Here is a 13944-nt window from a genome sequence, read left to right on the forward strand (position 1 = left end):
CATTTGGTCGCCGTATACAGTTATGTTTTTGTTGACAATTCATGGTTTTATAGGACGAAATTTAATAAAGTAGTTATGTTGCTGTGAGGATGCCCGTTGTGATAAAGATTCATCATTTTTAATTTTGCCCTGTATTCGGAGTAATCTGGTTTGTGTCTTTGAGGTTTTATGAAGCTATACACAAGGGTTGCCATTTTTGTTTCTTTTTCTGTCACGTTGTTCTAATGACATATTCGTTGAACATCGCTGCTTATGGAGATCAGCAATGTATGAACGCACAGATATATCGTGCCTTCAATGTCTCAGCTCACAAAAATTCACGCAACGCTGTGTAGCTATCAATATTCCTAAATTTAAATGCACGTCCCTAAGATGAGGTTATTTCTATGTTCAGTGCGTCAGCGCAAAAGTTTTTTCCTATTGTTTCAGGTTCTCAGAAATGCCGTATGTATCGAAAGGGTTTTGACTGATGAAATTCTGAAAAATAGCTTTTATGGCAATCCTAAAATAGCACCTACGCGTGCCTAGAAGACGCGAAATCATTCAAAATAAACAAAATTTGCTCTTGGTGGCAGATCAAAGAGAGGTCTCATAACTCAACGGAGAAGCAAATTTTGCGGCATTCGGAGACAAGCAAGCTCTGCCAATTTTTCTTTTGATATGTTCCCTGTAAAATATTCTCTATAAAGTAATTGTTCTGTAGTCGAGTCATTATTTAACACATTAAGTGCTAGGAGTACATGACAATTGATGAAGAGAACACTTTGAGGGCAATACTGTGAGAGGTGTTCGTCACAGTGTTACATAAAAAGCAGAACCGTAACGTGACTGTGTTTGTATTCACAAACCTGTCAATCAGAATAGCGTCACGTTAGGCGCCTAAAAGCATTACGAACAGTGAACTAAGCCTCCATGGAAACAAAGGTATTCGCAGCAATACTAATTCTTACTTCCACGATATACACGGCTGGTAGAGATGTCAAACAGGTCAGTCGATATTTCAGGGCATTTTCATGCCTTCTGACTTTCTTATGCACGAAAGGTCATGATCGCTATAGTAAGTATGCTCTTCAGCATACATGCTTTGTTACCTTTTATTAATCAATGTGGGTTTTGATTGGTGGATGTTTATGCGCTTTGACACGTGGACATGACTGACATGAATCATTGAAGTCCTGAAAACGTATACCTGGCAGACATGCCACATGATTGCTAATATATTGGGTAGTTCGCGTTTCCACCTGTCTGTTGTTTGTGGTGACACATATTCGGAATGACCAAAGATATGGGTGTTTGAGAAAACTAGTGGCTTAGGATTGTGTCTGATAACATTGACTAATGGGAGCCGCGTATATGTAAAAAAATTTACTAAGAGTAATAATGCATTTTATTCCACGTCATATCTGCTTGAAATTTGTGTATATATGTATAACAGCATGCCACGATTCGTCCATTTGACATGCTTCCCAGTGTAGCAATGTGCTTACTCCCACTGTCATATGCTTTAAGAAAGTTAGGATTTTGTCTTTCGTGTTCAATAATTATTTTAAATATGTGTTCATTGTTATCGTGTTATCGTGTTACCGGCACCATGATACGTGACACTTAAGCTTTCATCGTTGCTGCCAAACACTACTTCACGCGTTTAATCAACCATATTGGCGTTAACGACTGCATATAACAACGGTGACGTCATTCTAGAGGCCTCGAAGGCGCCGCTAAGAGATTTCCAGAACAAGACAATGCGCACTATATTCGCATTACAACTGTTTCCCCTAGGATTGCAAAAAATATATACCAGATTGCACATTCTCGAACACACCTGCCTCACGCGCGAGGATCTGCTAGCGTCAACGATTTAATTCTCGGCATTTATGCTGGCAGGAAGTGGTTTAGAGCATTCCCTTAAAAGAAATTCACTAAAACATGAACATTTACCAAATCATTCACACAAAAAATCAGCGATCGAAGGTGGTAGTATACTACCTAGGTTATGAAAATATAAAAAACGAAGCTATCAAGAAGCTCAGCAGAAACACACCCTATAAAAATTAACGTCTTACCTGGCTGAAGAATATAGCAAGAGAATACAGCACAAGTTAACGAGATTTCTAGTCATGGAATCAATCACAACCTTTAATTTCTGCTTCTTGGCGCCTAGCGACAAGCAAGCAGGCTGCCTCTGATTTCTTCCGAATAATCGTAGGCCTTCCATTACAGATCACGCAGTATTCACACTAGTGAACTTTTGCGAAGTACAATACATTTCTTATCTGGTATTCAAAAGTCATAATATTGACTTGTCGCAATTACATAATATTCCTCCAACAACTGCTATAGACGCATACCGCTCATTTAATCCGATGAGGCAATACTGGTTACCCTAGATTTTGTTCTTAGTACAAGAATATACTCATCACTGGAGAGATTGATGTAGTGTGTACGTCACTCATATAAAGCAAGGACACGGTACTGACGTTTACGACATTTCTGAAGTTACTCATCACGCCAAAGAACTTTATTATTCAATCCTACTACCTGGAAATCGTTGGCACTAAATAGACGCAGCTGTTGTGTGCTAACATACACCATAATTTTTATTGAACAGTTAAAGAAAGAGCTGTATCGGCTATGTACACGGTATACTTATTATTTGGAAGCCTCCATAAGGGCACAAAATGCATTAATTGATTTCAAGGTTGTATTTCAATTGAGAAATAAATTTAGCATGTACCACCTATTTTACCGAAAAAGGTACGCAGACGTAATGGTATCTACTGAATCAAAATTATGAAGACGACGTTTCAGGGAAAACGCACAGATAGCTAACAATACCTAAATTACCGAGATTATAATACTCTTTGACGCCCTTCACAATGAAAACAAGGAATATTGGTTCAGCAGGAGGGACGTATAAGAAAGATGTTACGTGAAATTTGACGGTATGAGAAGGTTGCCTACGTAATAAATACGTTCACCACCTAAGAAAGCATACGTAAATAAGTACATTCACAAACTAGGGTGTATAGTTAAATTACGGTAATAAAGAGCATATTGATACGAAGCAGAAGAAATAAAAGTTTTATTTTACGTGAAGCAAAAGTCCTTTTTTTGAGTAGATAAACCGAGCCCTCAGAAAGCAGCTCAACGCGCTCTACCACGTGTTTTTTGTGAATAATCTGTAGCTAGTATAACTTACGATAAAAGAATGCATTCTGACCTTGCAAGTGGCCATTATTCCCTTCATTGTCTGCAAATATTCATTGGAATGAATCACTCTGTCACCTTTCCTCAGGGTTGGATAGAAAAGCCCCGCCGCAGTAGTGGATAAGGTACTCGGCTGCTGACCCGCTGGTGGCGGGATCAAATCCCGGTTGCGGCAGCTGCATTTCCGATGGAGGCGGAAATGTTGTAGGCCCGTGTGCTTAGATTTGGGTGCATTATAAAGAACCCCAGGTGGCCTAATTTTCCGGAGCCCTCCACTACGGTGTCTCTCATAACCATATGGTGGTTTTCGGAAGTTAAACCCCACAAGTCATTCAATCATGGTAAGATAGAAAACCGGATGCTCCTCTGGTGTGCCTTCCTGACTGTCCTTCTTCTTCTTCCTCTTCCTGCTCCCTCATTGAATGACACAGCATTGCGTTATCTTGACGGGCCTCTTGAGAGCTACCGAAATATTGGTCCCCAATGAACGTCCGCGATAGTCACTCTTCGTCAAAACGTGTAAACTTGACAAGGAGCAACCTTTTAGTCTTTGCGAGAGCTAATACTTGTAAAATATTTTTCGCAAAACGCTTATTTACATTCTACGTATGTTGCACTGTTCTCGTGTACATGGAGAGCATGTCACCGGATATTTAATTGCTTTCTTTCGAGTTTATTATGGCAAGCCATGAAAAGACACAATTCGTTCCTTCCATCTGATAAAGGTCGGCTTTGTCTTGTGTCATTTGTACGACAAGGTGCCATTGTCATTTGTACGACAATAGAGGGATGCATTTTTGTGCGAAAGCCTTCGTGGCCTCATAACTGATATGGTTGGTGTCTGTTCGGTCTCCTGTCATGATGCCAGTTGTGGCGGCCCCTCTTTACGCGGAAGGATAAATGGGCCTCCTATGTTTGGAGCAAGCGTAGGATAGCCACCTGACGAAAAGGAAAGATAATGAGAAGTGGTTGCGCATACGAAAAGATGAAAAACCCCGTGAGCTTTCGCTCACCGCACCTGCACTGGTGAGTCAACTACACGGCGGAAACGTTCTCACGGTGAGCCAGACTGAGAAAGAAGTGGTCGCTATCGCGACACTGCTCCCGACAGAATAATGTGGCAGTGTGCTGTCACAATACGTGTGGATTGGCGGCAGCATCGGGTGTACTAACTCCAGTAAGCCTACCAGCTGTCTGGCTAGGCTCGTTGTCGTGCGAAAGTATTTTTAAGATGCACGTCGACAAAATGACTAAGTTCTTCTTCAGCCGATTTCTTGGAGGATGAGGATGGCAAAGTGTGGGATAGCAGAGCCGGAGACACGTCTCAGAGAAAAGTAAAGTCTTTTGACGCATCGGCGCAGCATCAAGAAGGGGTTCGTCTCACGAGGCAGTCTCAGAAAAGATGAGAGGTACAAATAAAGAGAAGTGAATAGGAGGGGATCTGGGTGCTTGAGAACGAGATCGGAAGGCAGGCGCAGAGGTCGTGCTTGGCACCGACTCCAATCAAAGGTTGATGCTACATTGAGAAGTTGGTGTATATGTGTGATGTATACGAAGGGATCGGCAAGTACAGCCGACGCTGATACAGCCCAGTGCTTACTCTGAGGTCAGTTTTGTGGCCACCCCGGCCTTTGTTTGTAAATAGGTGTCATTGTGTATATAAACTGAAGTTTGCCAGGAAGTGATTAACCAGACTTGTGTAGTCCTTCAACGTGTCTTCGTGGCCATCTAAACCGTCGGCATTACGTCCGAGCTCCCAAACGCAACTGGTCTTATGAGCATTGGACACAGATGGCGTCTGCATGACCCGAACCGTGCGAGAACATGAACGCATGTGAAACGGAAGCAGATTGCTCTTGCTCCAACTCACCGTAATTTAAAAAGAAAAGAAACGAAGTACACATTCCACTTCCGAGTCTTTCTAGTGGGACTAACAAATCACAGATTATCCACAGAAGAAATGATGATGAGAGGGGCGAAGCGTGCTTCAGTCTGTACGTTCGTTCGTCCATTCGTCCGTGCTTCCGTTCGTCGATTGGTTCTTGCTTCCATCCATGCGTGCGGCCATCCGTGTGTCTATCCGTACACGCGATCGTGCGTTCATGTGTCCGTGCATGCATTGGCTCGTCCATCAGTACGTCCGTGCGTATATCTGTGCACCCATCCGTGCATGCATTTGTGCCACCGTTCGGCGGTGCGAGCGTACGTCCGTCTGTTCCTCTGTCCATCTAGTGAACACTGCAAGCACCACCATCTCGGATCTTTTCATCATATATTCATCATATACAAGTACCAGCATACAGCGGTCGTTCCAAGATTTAAACAAGAGGTGACTACTAGCTTTAAGGATGACTGCCAGTTGGGCGTGTTGGTAATGGTTCAGAATGAGACAAGCGCAAAAAATACATACACTCAGAGAGGACACAGACAAGCGCTTACTACCAACTGAAATTTTTATTTCGAAGCGAAAACTAATAAATACATCACACGCATGAACGTCAATCCCAACTTTCCCTGTCATCATCAAAAACGTGATATTACAAAATATGCACGCGCCCACAACCGGAAACAAACACGTACCAAGAACTAAGAAAAGAAAACGTAAAAAACAAAGAAACATAAATAAAAAAACGTAACACAGAGAAAAACGCTGGGGTATGTGACGTCCAAAAAAGCCAATTCCGCATCTGTTAGTAGAACTGACGCTTGCCTGACGCAACTGTCCCCTCCTTTCCTTATTCTATACGCTTCCGTTATTTCTCTCGTTGTCCGCTTGTTGTGCCTGTCAATTATTCGTGTGTCGCAAAATTTCGGTTGGCATGTGCATTCCTCGCAGTGCATCGCTAAGTGTGAGTAAGGGGCCCCCTTTAGTGAACTCTCATGTTCACGAAGGCGCACATTTATGCACCGACCCGTCTGACCAACGTATTCCTTTCCACATGTGAAAGGAGTTCCCTATACAACATCTTTTTTGCACTCAACGTACCTCCTGCCATGCTTTATGCTGCAATTTTTCGATTCCCCAGTTCCTTTCTTGTTAACTAGCCTTTCCACTGCTGGACAAGTCTTTGATAACTTGTTTTCAGCTGAAAAAACAACCCGCACGCCATACCTTAATGCAACTTTTTTCAGTCTATGTGAAATATTGTGCAGATACGGGATCACCACTGTCCGCTCTCTATCACCCTCAACTTGTCTCCTCTCTTGGCTTGTGCCAATGATTGCATTTTTTACTTCCCGGCTATTCTTCTCACAGGCAAAAAGGATACAATCATCTTGGTAAGCGGCTCCCCTCAAGCGCTTGATCTGCGCGGAAACACTCTTATTCAATGAGTGTACGCACGATTTTATGAGGGCAGCTTTGATGCAAGAAGTTGCAATTCCATTCTTTACTATCTTCGAATGTGCCGAATGATAGCTCAGCAATGATTTTTCTGATCTAGGTTGATACATCCAGCACGTGTGAAAAGGAGACAAATTAATTTTTATTTCTAGGTTCAGAAACTGAATGCGTCGTTCCTTTGGCACCTCAAAGGTAAACTGTAAGCCACACCCGTTTTTCCTAAAAGCTTTTAAAACAGTCACTAACGTGCTCATACCCGGATCGTTTTTTACCAAAACAAGGTAGTCATCTACAAATCTAAACAGCTTCAGATTTATACCATCTAGCTGTATACCTACTGCTGTGTCAAGTTTGCTCAAAAAAACATTGCATAAGCTTGGGGTGACACTAGACCCAATGCAAATCCCATCCTTCTGGACGTACACTTCTTCATTCCACCCCACTAGCGTGGAACTGAAAACGCACCTGGAAACGCTCCGGTATTGTGACCCGTTTTTGGTTTCATTTCCGTGGAAGTTGTGGACTACTTAAATGGAGATGATGTAAGGGTCTCTGATGCCTTCAGTATTGATTTCGTCGATCTATATTATTCTGTTCCGCATGGTCCTTTACTACAAAGCGTACAAGAGTGCATAACCAAAAAAATGATGAAGTGGCTTTTTGTGATGCCTGTGGTGTGTCTGTAGAAGGTTTTATGGAGATTTTGACCATGTATCTGAGTTCGACGCTAGTGGGGTGGAATGAAGAAGTGTACGTCCAGAAGGATGGGATTTGCATTGGGTCTAGTGTCGCCCCGATCTTATACAATGTTTTTTTGAGCAAACTTGTCACAGCAGTAGGTAAAGAGCTAGATGGCATGGATCTGAAGCTGTTTAGATTTGTAGATGACTACCTTGTTTTGGTAAAAAACGATCCGGGTATGAGCACGTTAATGACTGTTTTAATAGCTTTTAGGAAAAACGGGTGTGGCTTACAGTTTACCTTTGAGGTGGCAAAGGAACGACGCATTCAGTTTCTGGACCTAGAAATAAAAATTAATTTGTCTCCTTTTCACACGTGTTAGATGTATCACCCTAGATTGGAAAAACCATTGCTGAGCTATCATTCGGCATATTCGAATCTAGTAAAGAATGGGATTGCCACTTCTTGCATCAAAGCTGCCCTCATAATATCGTGCGTACACTCATTGATTGAGAGTGTTTTCGCGCAGATCAAGCGCTTGAGGGGAGCCGCTTACCAAGATGATTGTATCCTTTTGGCCTGTGAGAAGAATCGTCGGGAAGTAAAAAATGCAATCATTGGCACAAGCCAAGAGAGGAGACAAGTTGAGGGTGAAAGAGAGCGGACAGTGGTGATCCCGTATCTGCACAATATTTCACATAGATTGAAAAAAGTTGCATTAAGGTATGGCGTGCGGGTTGTTTTTTCAGCTGAAAACAAGTTATCAAAGATTTGTCCAGCAGTGGAAAGGCTAGTTAACAAGAAAGGAACTGGGGAATCGAAAACGTGCAGCATAAAGCATGGCAGGAGGTAGGTTGAGTGCAAAAAAGATGTTGTATACGGAACTTCTTTCACATGTGGAAAGGAATATGTTGGTCAGACGGGTCGGTGCATAAATGTGCGCCTTCGTGAACATGAGAGTTCACTAAAGGGGGCCCCTTACTCACACTTAGCGATGCACTGCGAGGAATGCACATGCCAACCGAAATTTTGCGACACACGAATAATTGACAGGCACAACAAGCGGACAACGAGAGAAATAATGGAAGCGTATAGAATACGGAAAGGAGGAGACAGTTGCGTCAGGCAAGCGTCAGTTCTACTAACAGATGCGGAATTGGCTTTTTTGGACGTCACATAACCCAGTGTTTTTCTTTGTGTTACGTTTTTTTTATTTATGTTTCTTAGTTTTTTACATTTTCTTTTCTTAGTTCTTGGTACGTGTTTGTTTCCGGTTGTGGGCGCGTGCATATTTTGTAATATCACGTTTTTGATGATGACAGGGGAAGTTGGAAGTGACGTTCATGCGTGTGATGTATTTATTAGTGTTCGCTTCCAAATAAAAATTTCAGTTGCTAGTAAGCGCTTGTCTGTGTCCTCTCTGAGTGTGTGTATTTTTTGCGCTTGTCTCATCATGGACTACTTGTTGTTAAGAAAAAATTTATATACAGCATGTACAGAGCATAAATTATTCATACCATTCAAGTATAAGCGCACATACACTTCGGCATTGCTATTACTATGAATACCATCACTAACACTACAAATCACAAGACATCAGAAACACACGATCCACAGCATAAGGAGCTTCACCCCTGAAATACAGCATAATACGACTAATAGCCACTGGCTTTCGCTGAAGACCCTTTGTAATCTACTGTGCCCATTTTATTTTTGCCTAACGTTTTCTTTCACCCGCTCTTTCTTTCCATTACCCGGAGCCGTATTACTTACCATTTTTATTGCATTCGGTCGCAAGAGAAATTGCTGAAAAATCTAGTTATTGCTTTTTGGTTTTTGTTGCATTTTTGAAAGCTAAATTTACATTAGAATATTTAGGCCAATTCAACAGAAAAACGCTAACACCCGCACTGGGCAAAACCCTTTTCTCTTAATTTGTTTACCTACAGCAAAGTTTATTTCGTTTTCGTCAGCACGTGTCTTCAAGATACGCGAACTGCACACATCCTAAGCAGCAAGAACACTTCATTGCGCTCTACGCCTAAATTTGATTATTGATATGTGGAGTTTAACGTCACAAAACCACCTTATGATTATGAGATACGGCGTAGTGGAAGACTCCGGAATATTCGACCACCTGGGGTTCTTTAACGTGCATCAAAAACTGAGCGCACGGGCCTACAACATTTCCGCCTCCATCGGAAATGCAGCCGCCGCAGACGGGATCCGGACTCACGACCTGCGGGTCAGCAGCCGAGTAGCTTAGCCACTAGACCACCGCGGCGGGGTGCTCCACGTCTATACTTTACACCGAAATGTATGGCTTCGTGAAAAAGTGATTCATATTGACCCGTGCCTACATGCGGACAAAAACGATGATTGCGGGATTTAGCGGACACCAGGTAGTGAGCCTCTGGCTTGACTCGAAAACGAAGAAGAAAATCTTGCGGCTCAACTGTTGAGAACACGGTGCTTTCGCTGCCTCAAGGCGTATTTGTGCTTTGTTCGCGTTGTACTGCGACAATATGATATCTCCTGTAAATTTCAGGCTCTGTGTTGACCCACAAATAAGACAGCATTGTTATGTTTATTGCCATTATCGCCTCTTGAAGGTTGATTGGGCTTTGTGAACTTCTGTACTTTCTTCAAGTGACCAACGAATTTGAAGCCATGAATTCTATTTGTATAGCCGACAATATTTCACGGCTTCATTCCCTTGTAATAAAGAAAATAGTCACCTTGGTGCAGTCGATGACGTGCTTGGTTACTGCTGCCGTGGCAAACGTCATGGCATTGATTCCCAGTGACAGAACTTCTGTTTCTGTGCACTTTGCCTTGCAAAGTTATGATGGACTTTGACTTAAACACGTTCACGGCAAAAAATATTTTTACGTGCACTAGTGCTAAAGTTCTCTGGATGAATGAATGTTCATATTGACCCAAATAACGCATAGGTAAAGTAGGGCGTCCTGTCAATACTACGTTAAACAGTCCTAACACAGATACGGTGAAGGAAGCGCTAAAAAGATGTGGGACAATATTTCTCTATTGTAGTTCACAAATTCTACGATGTCAAACTATTCATGCTGGAATAATACTTGAGGCCTCCAAGGTGCAGGAACAAACGTTACTAATTCCATGACCTAGTTAGTAATTACATTGCACGACGCTCATAAACGCTTCAAAGGTTAATCTTGAATTCATCAAAATAGTACATAAAATGAAAGCCTTAAAAAATGGCCCCGTATCTGCATGTTACAACACAAATGTCTTCGAAAGATGATCGTCTTGCGTCTGGAGAGACTGAACAAAGCGTTTATTTGATGTTCTGCGCAAGAAAATCGGTGAATGGTATTCTAAGGGCGCTGCGTTACAGTGCCTCGAGCGTGCAGCGAAGACGAACGAGCGCATCAAGCCACGTCGCCTTTCCTCTGTCGCAATTTTTTTTGTAATTTCTCTCTCTCTTCGCAACATTTCTTTTTACATCTTTCATTCCCCTCACCCCTTTTACCGGCACAGGGTAGCCAGCCGTTCTAAGAACTGGCTAACCTCCCTGTCTTTCCGCTTGAACTTTCTTTCTCTTCCTCGTCTGAGCAAAGCGTTGGAAACACTTGCTATTGCGTGCAAGCGTTGCATAACCAGCGCAACGTTATAAAGGCTACGATCCTTAAAATTACTTATGTATGCCTTGTCTAGTAAAAAATACACATACACAAGTTTAACGTGTTGCTATAGTGCCTCAGGTATGCGCAATAATGGCTTTTAATTGACAATCACACAAGTATGAACGCTGAACCTTCAGCAATATTGGTCAGCGCTGCATACGGGGTCGACTGATTGGTGTGTCGTTTGGTCACCGTTTAGGGTACCGTTAAGGGTGAACAAACAGACAAATGTTCAGCCGGACAGACCAGGATTTTTGTGTCGAAGGTCCCCAAGAAAAGCTATCGAAATGAAGTATTTCTCCTGGAAATACCTAATTATCATTAGCCCCATAAAGTTGTCATGGCCAAGTAGTGATGCCCTCTGAAAACAAGAAGGAACCACCATAATTCAGTCAGATGTCTACTGTACTGCCCCCGTTTCATTTCATTTTCCCTGAATATTCCGTTCGACTTCCGTAATTTATCCCAGCGGTTTTTCCTCCGCTCTTTTTACGCTCTCAAATGTTTATTTAGATTGGCAGAGGTTACAAAACATACATATGAAAGCGCTAAGGCAAGCAACTGTAGCCTTCATCGCAATTATCCTTGGCAAAACGTCGGATACAGCGCATCCTCTGTTTCAAAGTCTCCCGCCAAAAGCCAACATCTTCCCTGGACTCCTACTTTCTCATCTTCGTTGTAATACAAACAAAATAACTACTTCTTTTGTCTGCTTGCCATATTGTATCCTGTTAGATCCTGTTTATCCTATGGTAGCTAGGTAATGAACTTTATTAAGGATCCAACGAGCAATCACTGGCCCGGACAAGGCCTCCAGGAGCTGTCGTCCACGGAGCATCGTGTCATGTACTCTGCGATAGCCTTTCCTCGCTGAACAGCTCAGATTTAGTCCACTGCACGCGGGCGGAGAAGGGCGGCTCGCCACCGCTCAGCCAGTCATCCTGCGGTACACTCACGCTCGTCCGAGTTGTGGCGGCGAACACCGCACTCACACTCCCAAAGTATATGCGCCATGTCGGCTGTCGCGTGCCCACACCAAGGACAGCCGGGTAATGGGTGGAGCGGGGGACACAGTCTATGCAGGTGTCGGGGATTCTCAAAAGTGTCGGTCTGAAGATGCCTCAGATCAGACGCCTGAGACCTTACTAGCTGCATGTTCTTATACAAACAAAATAATTACTTCTTTTGTCTGCTTGCCATATTGTAACCTGTTACACCCTGTTTATCGTGTTTTCTGAGAAGTTTATGCTGAGCAAATTCTCTGAAAATTTCTTAAAAGACATGATGCGTTTTCTGAGAATTAACATTAGTGATCTCGTTCTGAACTGAGACAATGAGAAGCTACTCTTTGTTCATGTTTGGAGCCACAGTCTACTAGGGCTGAAAAAAAATTGGATAAATTTCAAATTTATCTGCAGACTTGTGGTGCCAACGTGTAGGGAAGTTCGTTGGTGTTGTCTGCTTTGTGGTATTGCTGAAGGAAGGAAGTGTTTTCAAACGTTTGCTTCTCCATTTTTAGACAGAAAAATAATAATATTTATAAGAAAATACTTGTAACAAAAGTACATATCATGTTATTTGTAATAGTGGGTATGTAAGTACATAGAAACAAAAAGGAACGAATAGATAATTTATCTGCTGCAGGGACTGAACCTTTAATAATTGAATTCGAAGTATGCAGGTAATATTCAAAAAAATTGCCCGCAGCTTCTCTCGGGGGAACACTGAGGAGGATGCGGAGCATATAACGGGTGTTAAAGTGCGACTTCCTTGGGTCGATGGCTAAATTGGTTAACGTGGTTGTGAAATGGGGTGTTAAATTGCGACTTACTTGGGTCGATGGCTAAATTGGTTAACGTGGTTGTAGGAGGGGGTGTTAAATGAGTGAACACGTACACACGTATGCGAAAGGGCGGCGCTGGTCGAAGGGACGTCGATCATTATGTTTGTGGATTCGTTGGAATTCATTTCACCGCGACCTTGGACGTCGACGCGCCGTACAAACCAACCGACGAGCGGCAACTGAGTGAGCGAGCGCCGACCTTGAGTATATATACAGCGCGACGGCGCATGCACTGTCAGCTGTCGAATGTTCGAGAAGGGGGAGAAGCGCAACGGCGCATGCGCGCGCGTCAGCTGCCGATGTTCTCGAAGCGCGACGGCGCATGCGCGCGCGTCAGCTGCCGATGTTCTCGAAGCGTGACGGCGCATGCGCGCTACATTATACAGCTAGCGAATGTTCGTGAAGAGGAGAAGCGCACGCGGTGTGTAGAGGAGGAAGGGTGCACAGATGGTGGAGGAGTGAAGCGCGCGCGGTGTGTAGAGGAGGAAGGGATGCACAGATGGTGGAAGAAGGAGGAGGAAGCTTGCGGACGGCGCCGCACTACAAGCCTCGAGTATTAGATGCTCCGCATCTAAAAAAAAGGTTTTCTAGAGGACTGCCACACATTCAACAGTCTACGCAATATGTGCTTCAGTGTTTGTGAACATGAGGGGGGGGGGGGGTGACCGGCTTAACAATTTAAAAGTGCACTTTCTTGAGGATAAAACAACGTTACCGGTATTACATCAGTCAGTTTTGATACTACAAATTTGCAATATTTCGACCGTAACAAATCGCGTGTGTTAGCAAAATACGTTTTTGTTCACCTCGTGTTCCGATTCATAATTTATTTATTCACTGCTTCGGTACAAAGCACCGGCCGCGGATCTGCGAAATCGATAAGTGCCGACACGTGCATGCTATTTTGTAACGATGGAAAGAACAACTACAGCAGTGCACTGCTCTTGCATCGTGTAGCGAAATTCTCCACCTTCTTCCTTAAAAGGCACCCTAAGCAGTGTCACCTGCTTTGTATTTGTACTTCACTTTACTTGTTCTCACTTATTTCGTTCTTCTAGTTCGTGGGAATGTCTCAAAAAATATGGACTGTCAAGACAACTAACAGAGCACATTTAAAATGTGAGGTCGATCAACGAGTATCTATTGGAACACTGTCCGTTCTTTTTGATAGATCTTACTTAACTACGACTCACAGGTAAGCTCCT

At 43.1% G+C, this 13944-nt stretch overlaps 1 protein-coding gene across 2 annotated transcripts in view; it reads left to right on the plus strand.

Moving 5' to 3' along the window:
- Positions 1-736: 736 nt before the first annotated feature.
- Positions 737-13944, plus strand: part of LOC142771394 (uncharacterized) — a 40135-nt gene continuing 26927 nt past the window's right edge. Inside the window, exons 1-2 of one of the 2 annotated variants that reach the window (XM_075872871.1) lie at positions 737-987; positions 13798-13934. In XM_075872871.1, the coding sequence (XP_075728986.1) occupies positions 913-987; positions 13798-13934 (212 nt within the window). In that variant the 5' untranslated portion in view covers positions 737-912. The remainder of the gene's footprint in view (positions 988-13797; positions 13935-13944) is intronic. The other variant, XM_075872870.1, reaches the window with a different exon arrangement.

Source organism: Rhipicephalus microplus, chromosome 9, assembly GCF_043290135.1.
Source record: "Rhipicephalus microplus isolate Deutch F79 chromosome 9, USDA_Rmic, whole genome shotgun sequence".
Taxonomy (NCBI): domain Eukaryota; kingdom Metazoa; phylum Arthropoda; class Arachnida; order Ixodida; family Ixodidae; genus Rhipicephalus; species Rhipicephalus microplus.